The sequence below is a fragment of the Protopterus annectens genome, chromosome 1.part2, assembly GCF_019279795.1.
Source record: "Protopterus annectens isolate FY-2018-M chromosome 1.part2, PAN1.0, whole genome shotgun sequence".
Classification (NCBI taxonomy): domain Eukaryota; kingdom Metazoa; phylum Chordata; order Ceratodontiformes; family Protopteridae; genus Protopterus; species Protopterus annectens.
The window spans coordinates 446,674,947-446,693,339 of record NC_056727.1 but is presented as its reverse complement, the minus strand read 5'-3'; the positions used below and the strand labels follow the sequence as shown (position 1 = coordinate 446,693,339).

The window sequence follows — 18,393 nt, the reverse complement described above, 5'->3', positions numbered from 1 at the left end:
GTGCCTCATCATATGCATACAACAGCTTTGTTTATCTGTCTCCTCAGATCTGTTCAGTAGTGTAGTTTATCCCCAGTGTGAATAGGAGTGGGCTCAGAGCTGAACCCTAATGCATACTCACTTCCACTGGAAACTCTACTGTTTGGCCAAGTGGATGGGGTTCGTGGGGGGTTGCTTGCTCCCTGCATTAAGGGTTCCCTCTGCAAAAAAAAAATAGTGGAGAAAAGCAGTTTTCCACATTTGCTGTTCTCCTGTGTTTTTATTTTTTTTATTTTTTTTTTTTTGTGGGGGGGCATTTCAGGACTCAGAATTGCGAGTCTTGATATTCCAATAGGGAGCCTTAAGAGAGTTTTTCAGTGGACTCTTAAAGTACATTGGAGTCAGCTTTTAGACCATCTCAGTGTTCTAGTCAGAACTGGAAGGACTATCATCATTGGTGTGCTCTCAGTTCTAACTTGTCTTGGATAGAGTATTTCAGACCCTAATCCCTAAGGTAATGGTGACTCCTAATGCCTCTTCTCAGTGGTGGTGGGTAAACTAGTTGGAGCAGATAGTTCAAAGCAGCTGGTCAACACAATAGGCCAGTCTTCACATAAATATCCTAGAAATGAGATACAGCCTTTACACCTTGCACACATTTCAGGACTCCATTCAAAATGTTATGATTGTCATCCATATTACCATCCACTTGGCCAAAATGGCAAATAGAAAGGACTCTCTTTTACCCCCTTTGTTGGGACGCAGTGAGAGTTTGGTAATGGACTTTTTCCTCCAAGCATTTTCTCAGTGCTACCCAAATCTGAGATTAAGCTAGCTCTCTCACAGGGAAACTTAGTCCTTGTCTTATGTTGTCACACAGCTGGCCCCATTTTGTTAATTGAGGAGACCTTGTTTTGACTTCTGTGAGTCCCAGTTTATCTTCAAATGTAGAAATTATTTTTACCTTATTCCTCTTTGGGAGGACACCCTTGGGATGCACTTGCCAGAAGTGGCCCCCCAGAACTTCTTTATGCCTTTCTCACAGTTTCCTTTATTCTCAAAAACTAAAATTAACAAATCCAAAGTCATTCTGATACCTGCTTTCTGGCTACAACAAGTTTGGCTCCCTTTGATTTGGCCTCCTTGCTTGGGCAGGCCTTTCCTTCTTAAGCTTGCCAAGAGTCTCACCTGTCCAACCAGCCACATGAGGACCTTTACTTCTTGAAGCTAACTGCATGGTCACATCTGCTATGATGGGCAAGGGCCCTTCTTACCCTTCCAGGATGGTCCATATCCTGACTTCTTTCCAGAAACTTGGTATTAGGAAAACTAATTATAGCGTATGTGCTCACTGTTCAGCATGAACAACAACAAGAGAACCAAACACAATTTTAGCTCCAGTCCCCAGTGTTCTGGAATATCTGTTCAAATTTTTTGACTCTGGCCTCAGTTTTTCCTTAGCATAAGTTCATCTGACAGACATTTCCAATTTTGCCAGGAAGCTAATTCTATCTGACTGGGCTTCTCTTAAGGTATACCAACTTTCTTGAGAGAGTCCTTTCTCTTCGGGCCTCCTTTTAAGTTTCCATGGGACCCCTATTTCATTCTGTAGAAAATAACATGCTCATCCTTTGAACCAGCCACCTCTACTGATCTCTCAAGTATTTCACTTGAAAGAGTCTATTTGTGGTAACTATTACTTCGGTATAAAGGATTTCAGAACTGCAGACCTTTTGTGTTCATGCACCGTTCATCATTTTCGCAAAGACGTTTTATAGTATACCACACCCTCTTTCATGCTAAAAGTTGCTACAGAATATAATTAAAATCAGTCTGTTAGTTTTCCAAGTTTCTTTCTGAACCGTTCTTATCGTGGTAAATATTTGTTACATTGTATGGATGTAAACAGGCAGCTCAGATTTTATTAATACAGAAACAAAACTATAAGGAAGAATTTCCAGCTCTTGATGGCCTTCTCTCCCAAGAAAAAGGACCAGAAATTATAAAGGTTATCTTTTCTTCTTGGCTGTCTCAAATATATTAGATTTTACTATTAAAATATTGCAAGCATTTACCTCAAGCTTCTAGAATTCATACTACTAGGTCTACGGCCACATGAACCCACCGCTCAAGCCTTCTTCAGAAACAGTTTAGTGGATGACGTTTGTAGTTACCACACAGGCAATATGCTATAAGCTGGATGTCACCTCAAGGCCAAGATCTGCTTTTTTGGGGGCTGCCGTAATCCATGGTATTCTTTTGTGACAAGCAACCCAAGAGATTAATCTTGGGAATTTGTCATAGAGGTAACAGAAATTAAACTTCCAGAGGCAGATACAAAAATGATGTACTTCCATAATAATAGATCTGCATTAGCATGTTCCTCTTCATCACATCCCTGCCTTCCTGTACCCTGCCTAAGGTCCTTTGAATACTGTCCTTTTTTGAGCAGGGATTTTTGGCTCGATTGGGTTATTCTTCTGATTGCTTCAGTATGTAGACTTCCAAAATTTGGAGAGAGGCCCTTTGGTGCTGAGGATTTTAGGTAAAAGAGAAGGACTAACATGGTCAAGAAAGTTTTATGAACTTAGCTAACTCCCTGTCAATATTAGTCCTAGAGCAAATGAAGATGCCACTCCCTATGCAGATTTTACAATAAGGTAAGTAACTTTTATTTATTGATTACTAGGTTGTACAAGTTTCATGTTCAAAAAACACTGCCCATGTTCTTGGCTAAAAATCTGTTCCCTGCAGCCTGCATTATTCTAGTTCTATGCATATTTCATTCCCAGTCTTTTTACTTACAAAATGTTATGCAAACACTATATGATTTAATGGTAGTTACTGCAGTAAACTAGAATGTCTAATAAAGTATCACATTAATGCAGAAGCCTTTACCTAGGAATATTTTAATATATTAAACATTTGTAACTCTAATTTAATTTGTTTATGAATAACTTATATATATATATATATATATATATATATATATATATATATATATATATATATATATATTTTTTTTTTTTTTTTCTAGGACTTGCTTGTTGGCAAAACACTAAAAATTTCTGAAGACAATTTTCTGAGCAGTATAACAGAAGGAAGAGGCCACTACGGTAGTCAAAACAGTCTGGGTAAGTTTGTGTTCATCTGAATGTTAAATAATCCAAATATTGTTTCCAGCTATGAAATTTGAAGGGAAAGGGATAAATACTGTAACCTGCTTCTGCTTCTAATGCATGATATATGTTATCAGTATGCATTCCTTCTCAAGATTTATAATTTGCTTTTTCTGTGAAAATAAAATGTGTGCAAAGCTTCATTTAAGATGTTCATCAAACAAGTACCCCTAGATGAAGTAAGACTGCTTAGGTTGGTTCAGGAAAACAAGATGTTCTACTCAAAGTATTTTCTGACTCCTAAATAAATCAGAAAAGTGGAATTGCATACTTTATTTATGGGCACTAAATCTAGGTCTGCTGGTTTAAACATTTAAGAATGAGATCTTACAAACAATGTATTTCTTACTGAAGGTGAATAGCAGATGTTAGGTAGTCCAATCTCACTCACAAAAATCTTCATTTTTACATATGGGTTCGGAGCCAATCCTCGGCTCCGACTCGGACGATTTTCAAGCTTGAAGACTTCTGGTTGGCTCGTGGCTAAGCAGGTATCCCATGGTGCACCAGTGCAATCCCCAGATCTCATTTTCTGCGTCGACGAGTTCGGATGTGCTTCTCTTGGCTCTGGCTAAGTTTTTGAAAATTTTCATTATTGTAGTATCTTTGCATAATTATTATCTATATACATTATAAGACTTATCTTTAGTGTCTTGTGGTTGTTGTGTTTCCCTTTTAGTGGTATCCTGTGTACCAGTAGTTAAGCACAGTTGCGCTTTACCTAAAACCTCTAGTTTGGTGGTTTCACCTCTCAATTCTCATTATTTTAGTATGTTTGCATAATTATTGAATTTATACATTATAGGACTTATCTCTATTGTCTTGTGGTTGTTGTGTGACATTATTAGTGGTATCCTGTGTACCAGTAGTTAGGCACAGTTGCGCTTTCCCTAAACCGTTAGTTTGGCGGTTTCGCTTCTTCCTGTTAGTCAGTTAGGATTTACCTAAATTGCCTTGTGGGTTGTTTGACAAGTTTAGTAGTCTCCTATATTCAGTAGTTAGACGAACTTGCCTTTTTTCTTGTCAAGAGTATTAGTGGGCGAGTTTGCCATTGTTAATCAATAGGGGCACCTATTGATTATTCCTGTCAAGCTATTTTTGTTGACTAGTGGTCTTTAGTGGGGATCCACTAAGGTCGTAATTTCTTATTCTTGTTAATCGCTACCCTTGAGCAACTGTGTGTGTGTATGTTGCCTTCTTGGTCTGCCTAGCCCTCGTGTTTGTTTTTTCGTCTGTAGGGCTAGGCCCATTTTAGTTAGAGGACCTAGTCCTCAGTCATCTTCTTCTCTTTTCTTTTTTTTCCCTTTGATTGCTTGTGGGTTTCAATGTCTAAGGACAGCAAGGAGCACAAACCCTCTGGGTTTAAAAAATGCATGAAGTGCTCCCAGAAAATGTCTTTGACTGATGGCCACAGTAGCTGTGTCTGCTGTTTGGGAGCCATCCATTTACAAGAATTATGTTTGTTTTGTCATGCTTTCTCTCCTAGAGTGTTGCAGGAGAGAAAGAACAAACTGATACTCAGGGGTCTTTTGAAGCCAACCTATGAGGAAGCTTTGTCTGGTTCTTTGGCTTCCTCATCTAAGTCAAGAGCTGACTCAAAATCTAAAGGTGCAAAAAGGCCTTCTCCGGCACCGGCTACTGTTTCTGAGCCGCCTGCCAAATTAATAAAATCTGCCTCCTCAACTCCTCAGTCTTCAGAGCCGAAGGAGAGCATTATGGTTTTGGAGTCCATCACAGATACTTCAGTGATGACTGCTAAATCCTTACTAATAGTTGACTCTGCTTCTCGGAGCAGGTCTGTAGAGTCCTGACCGGTCTCTGTGATGGTCAAATCTCCAGTGCCTGCTAGGTCTAGATCCCCAACCTTACAGAGCCACTTGAACCAGTCTTATCTCCATCCATGATTCCTCCTCCGAGCCATGTGGGGTTTTCGGAGCAGGAGTGCTGGTTACCAATGGAGGAACCCTCGGTTCCGGCTCCCCTTGCTGTTGCATTGGAGCCGAGTTTGGCTCCGACACGTTCGGCTCCATCCGTCATGTCCAGGGACCGGACCTCTTCTGTCGGCGCCGAGGGGGAGGTTTTGAATACATCTTTGTCGGTTCCAAGCCTTCCTCTCAGTGCGTCCGCCAGGGTGAGCTCGGACCCTGCATCTTTCTCAGAGCTGTCGTCTCTGGCTCCGACACCGTCCTTTGTCTCTTCAAAGTGGGGACGGTCTTCAGAGCCAGAGAGATCTGCTTTTGAGGTGATGAGGAGAATGCTGTCACAATCTACAGCCCCTGCCAGTGGTCCAAGCACTCTTCCCCCCAGGGCTCCCACTTCGGTCTCAGTCCCTACTCTCTCCGGAGACAGCAGAGACCCATAGCCTCAGGAGCCACTGGCTGGTGGCCCCCACTCTTCCGGGGCATCCCCAGAAGGTCCTTTTGAGGAGCCCCCATGGAAGAGAGTATGCAAGAGGAAGCATATTGACTCCCAGGATGAGTCTCTGACATCAGACACTGACCTCGATGAGTCTGAGGGATCCCCTAAGTCGTCCTCTGATGATGTCTCCTTTGTGGACATTCTAGAGATTCTTAAACAGAGGTGCAACTGGCCCACTGTCAAACCTTCTGATGAGGAGTCAGTGTACCTGAAGTCTTTCGGGTCTCAACCCTCTGCCTCTTGGGTGCCTCCACCTTTCGACGAACTAATGGATCTGGTTAGTCGGAAGGTGTGGGATACTCCCGATGCCATTAAGCCAGTACCTAGAAGATCAAATAAGTTCCTGTCTGCCCCTCCTGGAAAAGAATTCTCGGCTAAGGGCATTCCCGTAGATGCCATGGTGGTGGCGGCAGCCACGAAGGAGGAGTTGGCGGAGACTTCTTCCTCTGTACATCCACCAAACAAGTGGTCTCGACAGATGAACAGATTTGGGAAGTGTGTTTTTAGTTCAGCGGCCTTTACACTTCAGTCCCTGAACTATCTTACACATTTCACGAGGTTGCAGAGGGATCTCCTCAAGGAGTTAGGAGATTCTATACAGGGTACTTGTCCTGAGGGTGTCCCGGATAGGATATCTGCTCTGTTATCCACACTAAATTCCATAGTTCTCTCCTCCATGTGGCTCATATCTCATGCGGCTGATGGAGCGAGCAGAGCAGCAGATTCAGGAGTTGCCCTTAGGCTCCACTCCTGGATGCACTTGTGTGATTTTGCGGAGCCATTCAAGTCCACCTTCACCAACGCCCCATTTGATGGTTCCTCCTTGTTTGGTTCCAAGGTGAAAGATACACTCAACAGGAAGGAAAATTTCCATTTTACCATCCCCTCTCGACCATACCCCAAACGACAAAGGGGGGAAGTAAGATGTGGTTCAAAAAGTCCCAGAGGGCCTTTCCAGACACACAGAGTGAATCCTCCTTCAGAGGCAGAGGAGGAGGGAATGGTAGACATTGCCCTAGAGGCAGGGGCAGTCCGCAATACCAGCAAGGCCGCGATTCATTTCGCGGGCGGCCTTATCAGCACTCCTGATGTGGGTCCTGACTGCATTTCTCTGGGACCAGTCGGGGGTTGCATCTCTTTGTATCCAGAAGCCTGGCTAAATTTAACCCAAGACAAGTGGGTACAAAGAGTCATTACCAGAGGATATATCATACCCTTTTCCCTTCCTCCGTTTGTTCCCAGGAAGATCCCAGATGTTCCACCCAATCTCAGAGATCAAGCAACTGTGGAGATCAACAAGTTGCTCTCGAAAAGAGTCGTACAGCCCGTGCCATCAGACAAGATAGGATCCGGAACTTACTCCAGGTTCTTTTTAGTCCCAAAACGAACCAAAGACTAGAGGCCAATATTGGACCTCAGCAGATTAAATGAATCCGTAAAAAGGACAAGTTTCGGATGGTAACACTGCAGTCGATACTCCCTTTGTTAGGGAAAGACTATTGGATGTGCTCTCTAGATCTCCAAGATGCCTACTACCATATAGAAATGGACAAAGTGTCAAGGAGGTATCTGCACTTCTGGCTGGGAGCCAGCCATTATCAGTTTCGTGCTCTACCCTTTGGTCTCACCACAGACCCCAGGGTGTTCACCAAATGCATGGCAGTAGTGACAGCTCACCTGAGACATCAGGGATTCCAGGAGTTTCCGTATTTGGACGACTGGCTCCTGACCACCCAAACCAGGCATCTACTTCTCCAAAACAGGGACATTACCATCCAGCTTTGTGCTCAACTAGGGATCTCCATAAATTGGGAAAAATCTGCATTACTGCCCTCGCAATCTGTGATTTTTATAGGCGCAGAGGTAGACACAGTGGATATGACAGTTTGTCTTCCCGCCGAAAGAGCACAAAACCTCATCACACAAGTTCAGCAACTTCTCCCACTTCGGAAGGTCAAAGCAAAGTAGATTCTTCAACTTCTTGGAACGATGGCCTCAACCATTCTGTTAATACCTCTAGCCAGGTTGCATGTGAGAATCCTTCAATGTCTCCTATTCTCCCAGTGGTCATTCCAATACCTACCTCTGAATCACTCTATTCTGCTGACAGAATCATTCAAAAAGGACCTTCATTTGTGATAGCCCACAACAATTTGTTCACGGGAGCTCCATTTGTGCCTGCCCAACCCGTTGCCACTGTGACCATGGATGCGCCTCAGGTCGGGTGGGAGGGGGCATTATCTGGGCAGGACGGTCCGCGACACATGGCAAGAACACGAGGCTCATTTGCATACATTCTGGAAATGAGAGCGGTGCTTCTGGTGTTGCAAGCACTTCAGGATCTTCTTCCTCCAGGGACGATTGTGATACAATAGGACAACATGTCGGTTGTATGGTATATCAACAAACAGGGCGGTACCAGATCTTACCCACTCTGTCGAGAAGCCATGCGAGTTTGGGAATGGGCGATCTCTTCCCAGCGCTTTCTGATGGCAACGAACATTCCGGGGACAACCAACGTGATAGCCGACAAGCCGAGCCGGGCAATCCTGCTAACCCACGAGTGGTCTCTGAAATGGGAAATAGTGGAACAGATTTTCCTAAAATGGGGACAACCTTGCTGCGACCTTTTTGCCAGTCCAATCAATGCCAAATGCAGCAACTATTTTTCCCTAATTCCCCCTCCGGGGGAAGCACCCAGTGACACTCTGGTACATGCTTGGCCCACGGGACTTCTCTATGCTTTCCCTCCCTTTCCTCTAATCCCCAAAGTGATACAGAAAGCCAACCGACTGGGAAGCAAGTTGATCGTCATTGCTCCTTACTGGCCTCGTCAGGTCTGGTTTCCCTTCCTCGAGCCTCTTCTCCTGGATGATCCTTGGACCCTGGACCCAGTTCCAGATCTACTGACCCACATGTCGGGCTCGCTACACCCCTCTCTCCACACCCTCAAATTGACAGCTTGGCTGATCCAGTTCCATCTCTAGTCAGGCTTCATGATGTTTCATTGTCAGTGTCCCATATTCTTTTATCCTCACACAAATCATCAACCAGAAGACTGTATGACAGCAAGTGGAAAAGGTTTTCTTTTTGGGCACAGAAAATGAATCCTTACACCACTCCTGTTCCCGTAATTCTGGAATTCCTTTCAGAGCTTTTTCAGCAGGGATCTGCCACAGTCACCATCAAAGTACAATTGGCGACTATTTTACATTTTTATTTGGGAGCTCCAAATGTTAACCTTATGTCACATAAGTTATGTAAAACCTTCTTGAGAGGAGCCAACTTGCTGAGACCACCTTTACAGGAACCTGTGGCTTCTTGGGACTTAAATTTTCTGTTGTCCAAACTAACATCCCCTCCTTTTGAACCATCTCATTCAGCTTCCTTCAAGTATTTGTCTTGGAAGACTGTGTTTTTGGTAGCTATTACATCAGCCAGACGTGTTTCTCAGCTACATGCTCTGTCTATTAAACCACCTTATTTAGTTTTTCATAAAGACATGGTTTCTTTACATACCAATTCGTCATTTGTCCCCAAAGTTTGTTCTTCTGCAACATTGAATCAGTCCATTGAACTCCCAGTCTTCTTTCCCAATCATAGCAATGCAGCAGAATACCGTTTTCACCAGTTAGATGTTCACAGAGAGCTGTGTTTCTATTTGCAATGGATCAAAGAAATTCGAAAGTCAGACCAATTGTTTGTTTCCTTTTCTGATTCCAGATTGGGTTTGCCAGTTTCTAAGATGACATTGTCTAACTGGATTTCGAGTTGCATAGCTTTCATCTACAGCTTGGAGGGCAGACCCTTACCCCACAGTATCAAAGCTCACTCTACCAGGTCTCTGTCTACCTTTGCAGCCTTCCAAGCCAGGGTACCAATTGATCATATCTGTACAGCAGCTACGTGGGCTACCCCTCACACCTTTATTACTCATAAGTTGGATTTGACTTCTAGGAGTACAGCATCCTTTGGCTCCACGGTGCTCAGGAGTATCTTCCAATGAGCCACCCAAGAATTAGGTGCTAGGGACACTGTCCCATATGTAAAAATAAAGGTGATATTGGACTACCTAAGTTATGTACTCACCATAACGTTCCATGTTGGTAGTCCAGTAGTTCATCTCACCCTTCATTTTTACCAACCCTCCCTCCTGCCCCCATCCTGGAAGATCTGGAGATAATATTCTAAATTTCTTGGTTGGCGACCCTTTAGTATTGGCTTGTTGGTTAAGGATTTCTTTCTATCTCTTTCTTTTGCTAGTGAGCAGCAAGCAAGATCTGGGGATTGCACTGATGCACCATGGGATACCTGCTTAGCCACGAGCCAACCAGAAGTCTTCGAGCTTGAAAATCGGCCGAGTCGGAGCCGAGGATCGGCTCTGAACCCATATGTAAAAATGAAGGGTGAGATGGACTACCAACATGGAACGTTATGGTGAGTACATAACTTCTTTACTGCCCTAGACATAAATGATTTATGATGTTACATGAAATGCATATTTGTCTACATGGTGAGTTGGTTATCTAATCTGTTTTTATCAGAATATTTTTTGCTACCTAGTTTTTAAGTCATAGACATCTCTGTTAATTGTTAAACATAAAATAAAACATTTGTGGAGTCTGCATGCATGATGCATTTCTATTGATCTTCCCTATTGACTGGCAAGTTATTCCTTATTAACTTTCATACACACTTTAAACATTATTTAACATCTGCAGAAAGCCCACTGTTTGGAGACTACATACTTAATTGTGTTCATCCATACAGCTCTGTATGTCTTATTTCTGTTATTGGAAAAGGTGCATTATCCTTGTATGTTCCCACAAAACTAGAAAGGGTTCAGTCCTGTCCAGCTAATTTCTCTTTTTGGTAAACAAGAAAAAGTAACATCTTTATTAAATTATCACGCATGACATAGGTAATCATACATTTATATAAATGAAACAAACCATATTGACATAATCGTAGTTGCAAACATTATACATCATTTATAATCTATCCAGTCATTTTCAGTCAAACATTACATAGCTCATTCAAATCTTTTAAACCTCATTCCTCCTCTGCATGTATTGCTCCCACAACTCTTTTCCTATGTAATTGGTCCTACCCTTTTCTAAAGATCCCAATTCCAGTTATTGTACCTCTGTTACAATATTCACTACTTCTAGCAAAGCTGGTTTAGACCTTGATTTCAATTTTCTAGTAATTGCTTTTTTTTGGCAGGCACCATAATTAGACACAGCAAAGCCTTACTATGTCTAGGCAGTTCTGATTCTGTATCATCACTCAAAAAATTATTTCCTTAGTTACACCAATTTGCTCACCCAGTATCTCTGACAGATCATTCTGCAGGGAATCTTTAAAGTCTGCCAACTCATTATACTGCTAGAACATATGTTGTCAGTTACATCTTTCTTCCCCATCACACATCCAACATTTACTGTCTACCTGAGGAAAAAATTATTTGGAGTCTACTTTGTAAACACTTTCAAGTAAAGATACTAAATCTTCCAGACTTTGTTGTATATTTGGGAGACATATATATATATATATATATATATATATATATATATATATATATATATATATATATATATATATATATATATATCCCATTGTTTCTTTGTGAATTGAAAACCAAAAAAAATGAAAAATAAGAAATAAATGAGAGTCCTGATGGTAAAATTCACATTTAATAAGTAAAACAGCCAAGTATTAAGCACTTTTGCCCGAAGCCATCATAGGGACTTCATCAGAATGTATGATGTGGATTTTACGATCAGGACTCTCCTTTATTTATTATTTTTTCATTTTTTTGGTTTTCGGTTGAGTGTATGGACTTTGTAGCACTTTGCTTTTTGTTCTTTGTGAATTGCTTATCCAATCTCTGTTCCCAATCCTTCCTGACCTCCTTTGATTGATTCTTATAGTTACCATGCAATATTTTGTATGCTGCACTAATTATTCCTTTTTTAACAGCAGTTTCTGTTCTATATTCTACCAAAAACTCTACAAGTGCTAGTCCTTTGCTAAGGATTCCCCTATTTCTTTCTCTTTACCTATATTCTCATGTCAGTACTTGATAGGGAAAGCAATCTCTGTTCTGCAGTCCAAATACATTCTTGGCCTCTTTCCATTCTACTACCTTTACCTCTCTAATTATTTGCTCCCAGTACCCTTGGTTCCATAACCAGTTTTCTCCAATAAATTCCAGCCCCTTCTTGCCTATTGTCTGTATCCCGAATTGCAGTCATCCCTATCAGCAGAATCTCCTTTATCCATTCCCATGTTGGTTTAGTTCTTAGAATATTTTCTTATAATTTATGAATATAATATTCTTCATGGTTATTGTTATTTTCCTTAAGGATCTGCATCCAAAATCCTAGTCTATCCTTCTGTCTTGAGTTTCCCCCCTGTTTCATCATCATCCCTTTCTACTTTAAATTATAAGTTTCTGCTTGTGCTATGTATAGGGCCTTAACTATATAGCTCTAAAATGCCCCTTCAAACTAGGTAATCCCAAACTGCCTTGTTGGAAAAATCAGCTTATTCCACTTAAATCTTGCCACCTTCCCCACCCAGATAAAATCCTTCAGCTCTTTAGTAGTTACTATCCACAACTTCTCTGGTTGATAAAAATATGCCTAACCTTTGTGTAAAACTAAAGGGGCTGAAACATTTTAACTGCTCGTATCTTACTATCCATATCCATAAAAAAGACCTTCCAGTTTCTCAGTTTTTGTATCATCTTTTGTTTTGTCTCTTCCCAAATATCATACACTGCCACAACACGAGAATCCTTTTTAATCCATACATCAATATCAGTAATCCATTTTATTATGTCCCCAGAAATATGGATATTTCTGAACCAATTCATGTGCAAGTACATAATTTACAGCTATTGCCTTTGTTTTAGCTTCATTCATTTTGTAACCTGAAAAGATACAAAACTGCCTTGAAATGTTTCACAACACTGAAATGTCTTTTTTGGTTTTATCAGGTATAAAATACTATCTGCAAACAGAGCCATCTTTTCTTGATTACCATACCAATCATTTCCTTGAATTTCTGAGTCTCTTTTTTTCTTTGCCAGTGGTTCTCAATGTAATGCAAATAACAAAGGGGAAAGAGGATACCCCTGCCTGATTCCTTTGCTCAAACAGAAATTATCAGAGAGGAACCCACTCACTTTAATTTTCATCTCTGATCCCTCATATATCCTTCTAATCAACCTTATAATGTTATAAGGGAATGCAAATTCTTCCATTGCCCTACTCATAAACTCCCAGCTTACTCTGTCAAATGCTTTATCTGCATTAAGACCCACCAACAACAGTGGTATTTTCTTACATTCAGCTTCCCTGTGGATCATCAATGTTTTGTTAATGTTGTCAAATGTTTGCCTCCCCTCCACAAAACCACATTGATCCATATCTATCTATTTTGGCATCATCTTAGCCATTCTTTAGCCATTATAAACACTTTATAATCATGGTTTAGGATTGAAAAGGGCCTATATTAGCTGGATCTGATAGGTCTTTACCCTGTTTAGGTATTACAGCCACCACTACTTTCTTCCAGGATGTTAGTGATTCTCCTCTTAAAATACTATTAAAACCTTCCAGATCCTTATCAGTTTTTCCCCTCCTAGCTTCCTAACTTCTATGGTAATATCATTTATTCCTGGGGACTTTCCTGTTAATTGGTTATACATCACCATTTTTACCTCATCTCCTCCTATCCTAACTAATAATAATTGAGCCTCATCTACTTCTAACGTTGGCATATTTAATTCTTCCATAAACATTTTCATTTGTACCTTTTCTTGATCTCCATATTTTTCTGCTTTATTCAGACTTTCATAAAATTTCCAGAATATTTCTAGTACCGCTGCAGGATCTCTTGTTATCTTCCTTGTTATAGGTTCCCTAAGCTTGGTGACCACACTTTCTACTTTCTGTTGCCTGAGTCGTTACACTAACAGTTTTTGTGCTCTGGCATTATTATCAAAAAACAGTTGCTTAACAGCAATCTTTCTAAACTCATGCGTATTATTGAGGTAATCCTTTATTTTCTGCTAGCGTTCTGCAATTACTCCTCCTCTTGTTCTGGGAGATTCCCCCCTATTCTGCAAAATTTTAACATTCGTCAGTCCTTCTAAATAATTATTGTTGCTTCTTAACTATATCTTTCTTTCTTTTATTACCACCCTATTTTTAAACTCCGCTTGAATTTTATCCCATCCCTAGCTATATTTTCAGAAGAAATTTCTGCCTTCTGTAATAACTGTCAAATAATTTCCACTACCCATTCCTTAAATTCTTCTCTTTTTAACAGATAGGTGGGAAAGTGCCAGTGTCTCATTTTTATTTCATTACCCTGCAGTTTTATTTTAATTATTATTGGCACTTGATCTGAAATAGTTATTGGATGCATATCAAAACTTTCAATTAAATGCACATGTTCCTGTGAAATGTAAGTTCTGTCTAGCCTAGCAGACTTTTTGTATCTTGGGGAATAATATGTAAATTTACTCAGAACTTCTATTATTGAATTCACTTCTTCCATGCCAAATATTTTCAGAAATTTCTTCTAACATCTACCCTCTTTTGTTATATTTTCCCTTCTGGGCCCCCAGACACATTTTCCCTGCTGCAAATCAGACTCTATTCTCCACCTGTAAGTAATAATCCCTGCTGAAAACTGCAGTGCCTACATTTTTTAAAAGTGAACAAGGAGAAAGAGAAAAGACGGAAAAAAACAGGGATGCCTGTTTATTTTAGTACCCCCATTACACTTGAAAATAACTGAGAAAACTTTATTTTATAGCATACAGATATCCTGGAGTACACAAATATTACTGTTAAGAACAAAAGTTTGTTTTACTTGCAGTTAACCCTTTCCTTACTGTTTCCCTCTCCTAAGTGTTCCTCCAAGTAGGGCATTTGCTTCAGAGTCCCCTACAAGTTTAACAAAGTCAAAAAAGTCCAATATTTCCAGGATTTCTTGTTCTGTCACATTTCACAAATATAATTAATGGTTTTCTTATTCTGTCACATTTCACAAATATAATTAATGCTTCATAATCCCACATGTTTTTGTCAATTTCCAAGTTGCTTAATTTTTTTCTTTTTATCTCCATCTCCCAAGTCCAGTCTCAGCTTATTTTCCAAAGTCCTTTCAGTTGTTCTTAGCAACTCTTGTGCTCTTTTTTGTTCCTCAAGCATTTTCTGTTGAAACACTGGAAAAGGTTTCACTGGCACAGTCTGTCTGTGGTCTTTATTACCAGAACAACAAGAAGCAAAATCTACTTCTGTTTCACAGCTCACTTTTTTGGACAAACTTTTGTATTTCCTTCTTAGCATGTTCTGCATCAGAAAGTTATTTTGTTCCATCAGGAAATAATATTCTGAAGATAAGATACAACATTTTGAATTTCACACCAGCTTCTCGACATTCTCTGATTAGTGGAATAAATTCACTCATTTTCTGCCTGGTGTACAGTGAGTAATCATTTTCCACAAACACCCTTCTGTCTCCTACTTTTAATACTTTGTCCTTCTGCCACAGTTTTGTCAGAATCAACTCCTTCTCCTGGTAGAATTGCATCTGTACTATTAAAGGTCTAGGTTGCTTTTTCATGGCCAGGTTTGGAGCATACACATGATTTGCCCTTTCACTTAACAGCTCCCATTGTGGAATACCAGTCCAGTTGCTTGTTTGTGCTTTCATAAAATTAATATAGTCTTTTCCTTCCAGTGTCTCTGGTACAGCAGAAAATCTGAAGTTTTCCCTGCATGCTGTGTTCTCTAATTCTATTATTTTTTGAAACATCTAATTTTGAGCACTCTCATATTCAGCAAGCCTTATCTTCATTTTGACCTCCACTTTTTGCAGTTTTATCACCTCATCTAATATCTAAATGTAAATGTACGTATAGAAATCTATATATTTATATATATATATGTTGTATATTAATTATTTCTAAAAATATATATATTATAATCTCTGCATTTGTAAAAAAAAACACAATATTTATGGTCTCAGTAAAAAATATATAATTTCTATATGTACATTTACATTTATATTTAGTGTATTTTGCTTTGTCAATTTGGATTATTTATTTATTTAATCTGAATAGCTGTTTAAAGCTTCTTCCATTTTTTCCAACCTTTTGTTATTTGAGTCAATATACTCTATCAGTGTTTAGTTTATTTTAATCAGCTCTGAGTACATTTGACTTATTTTTTTAATCTAGGTTACCAGAAATCATGCCTTGCTCTAAAGCTGGAGCTTGCACTGCTTTTTGCTGAACAGCTGCGGAATTCTTCCCAGACAGTGTTTTTCTCCCTCACCTTTTATGCTTTTTTTCAGGTTCTCTGGATTTCTTTTTACTGACAACCAGGCAGTGCACTTACCAGCCACTTACTGAAATTTACCCAAAAAATGAATTCACTTTCTCTGTCTTCTGAGTTTGTCTTCACACTGGGAGAGCTGAATTAAGCTGTTACTCAATGTCTAGCCATCTTGGAAGTCCTCTAGCTAATTTCTCTTTTTTACAGTATCTAATCCTTTCAACCTCACCTGAAATGTATATCATTACCAACCAACTTGGTTCTTCTTTACCTCTTCCCATTCTGTTCTTACCTACCTTCTTCATTTAAGAAATGAGGCCAAAGCAACCATTTACTCACCTGAAATATTTTCCTTTTGAGTCAGTGAGTCAAGTTCCATTTCTTTTAAGCTGTTTTATAATCGTATATATCTCTTTTGTCTTAGGTGGACTTCATGATTGCCATTTTCATGTGATTGTTTTTTTAGCTGCTAACATTATCAATCCAACTTAAATATTATACTGTTTTGGCTGTTCTTGATCCAGCACCCATCATAAAAAATAATTATCTGTATCTGGAGTGTAGCAGTATTTGTGCAAAAATCTGTAATCTTCTGGATTTGGGAACCTATTTTGGCATCTGATATATTCCTTATCATTATTCACTTATACAAGTCTTGCCTAGTCTGAACTCCCAATCTCTTTTTAAACTCCCCCACCCTCCCCGATTCTGATAAGGATGATTTAAGATTCATCACATGAAAGACAATATTTCTTATTGCTCGGACATCTGCAAGCAAAATATCTCAGTTGCAAGCTGTCATGGTGGGTGAACTCTAGCTGTCAGTAGAGACAGTGCCACATTAAGAACAAATCCCTCATTTATATGCGGAGTTATTTTAGAGTTTACTTTGAATCAAGCCATCAATCTTCCAGTGTTTTGTCCAAATCCTCAAAACCAGGGACATACTCTGGACATGCATAGGCAGCTCAGGTACTATCTTGACAGAATTAAGTCCATTAGAAAAGCAGATCAGGTGTTTCTCTTATAATGGAACTAAGAAAGGACAACTCATGTCAAAACAGACTATTTTGAGATGGTTGCCCTCAGCAATTGCTTTTTGTTTTTCTCACCATGGGCAAATCTATTCCAGGCAGTATCAAGACACATTCTACTAGAAACTTGGATTCTGCAATGGCATACTGGAAAGAGGTGGGATCTAGAAATGTTGTAGAGGCAGCAATATTGTCCTCTGTACATACTTTTACACCTATTACAAACTAGATTCCTTTCCATGTCCAGGACTTGTTTTACTTGGACCATTCCCCAGGGGCTCCTAGAACCTTATCCTTCCTCCTCCCAGGATGGATAGGCCTTGGCCATCAACCCACTTAGCCAAAGTTTACTGCAGGTGTGAATATGATGATCATAGGAAATTTGTGTAAGTTGCATTTGGCGTACATGTTTGAAATTCTCACTGCGGCAGTAACCTCATCCACCGTCCACCCCCCTACTTCTTTATGTAGTTATTTGTTAGGATTTAAAGTTATTTGTTACTGGTTATATTTTTAGGGGTGGAGGATGAGTAAACTCATTCTGTATATATGGGCAAACAAACTTCTGAAATTGTATATACTCTTGACTGCTGATTTCCCTATAAGGGGGTAGCCAATCAGTAGTCAGAGGGTAGGCATGGGAGGGAGCCAGAGCTTTGTGAAGCTAGCTGGTTGTTGTATACTGGGCAGGATACAACCCATGTAGCAAAAGGCTACTGCTGCAGTGAGGAATTCGAAATCTACTGTTATGGTAAGTGCATCTTACACAGCTGTACTTTCTCTGCTATTGCAACTGCCACAGATATAGCCATTCTTCCTGCTTATTCTGCAACTTCCCAGCATAATTTGCAGCTCCCATCACATGAAGCATACAAATGAAGAGGCAAAAACATCCTCTGATAACCATATGCACCAGTCACATTAGCATCCCCTCCATTCTTGCTTATCTTAGGAAGTCAATGTTTCTCCTTATACTCCTCCTTCCCATTTTAGTTGTCTCCGTGACCATATGACTGTTTGCTTCCTTCATTTCTTCAAGTAATGACATACCAAGATCATCATCTGATTTATTATTCCTGGGCCATGATCAATCCCTGCTGTTGCTCCATCTTCTCATTTCACCACATCTGTCCTTATTATGAACCTTATGTCCTTCATTTGGCAATACATTTGGGTCTCCTCTCCACTCTGTTTTCCAGGTGTTATGACTTTTGCTGTGGTATGTCAACAGGCTCAATCTCTAATTGATGATACTTATTGTACGTACCATTTTATCTGAGTTAACAGCTGTCTGAACCAGAACTTACTCTCTTACTCCTGCCAGATGCCTCACTCCCTGTTGGAGACTGCTGTTGGCAGGGGTCCTCTCTTCCACTATTCATTTTCCTTATTTTTCACAGTAGTGATTTAGCTGTGGAATTCGTT

The 18,393-nt window shown here is 40.0% G+C and overlaps 1 protein-coding gene across 1 annotated transcript in view; it reads left to right on the top strand.

Moving 5' to 3' along the window:
• The window catches only part of DZANK1 (double zinc ribbon and ankyrin repeat domains 1), a 1,792,612-nt gene that overhangs the window by 1,296,215 nt on the left and 478,004 nt on the right, over nucleotides 1-18,393 (top strand). Inside the window, exon 16 of the mRNA XM_044056983.1 lies at nucleotides 3,017-3,113. Coding sequence (XP_043912918.1) covers nucleotides 3,017-3,113 — 97 coding nt within the window. The remainder of the gene's footprint in view (nucleotides 1-3,016; nucleotides 3,114-18,393) is intronic.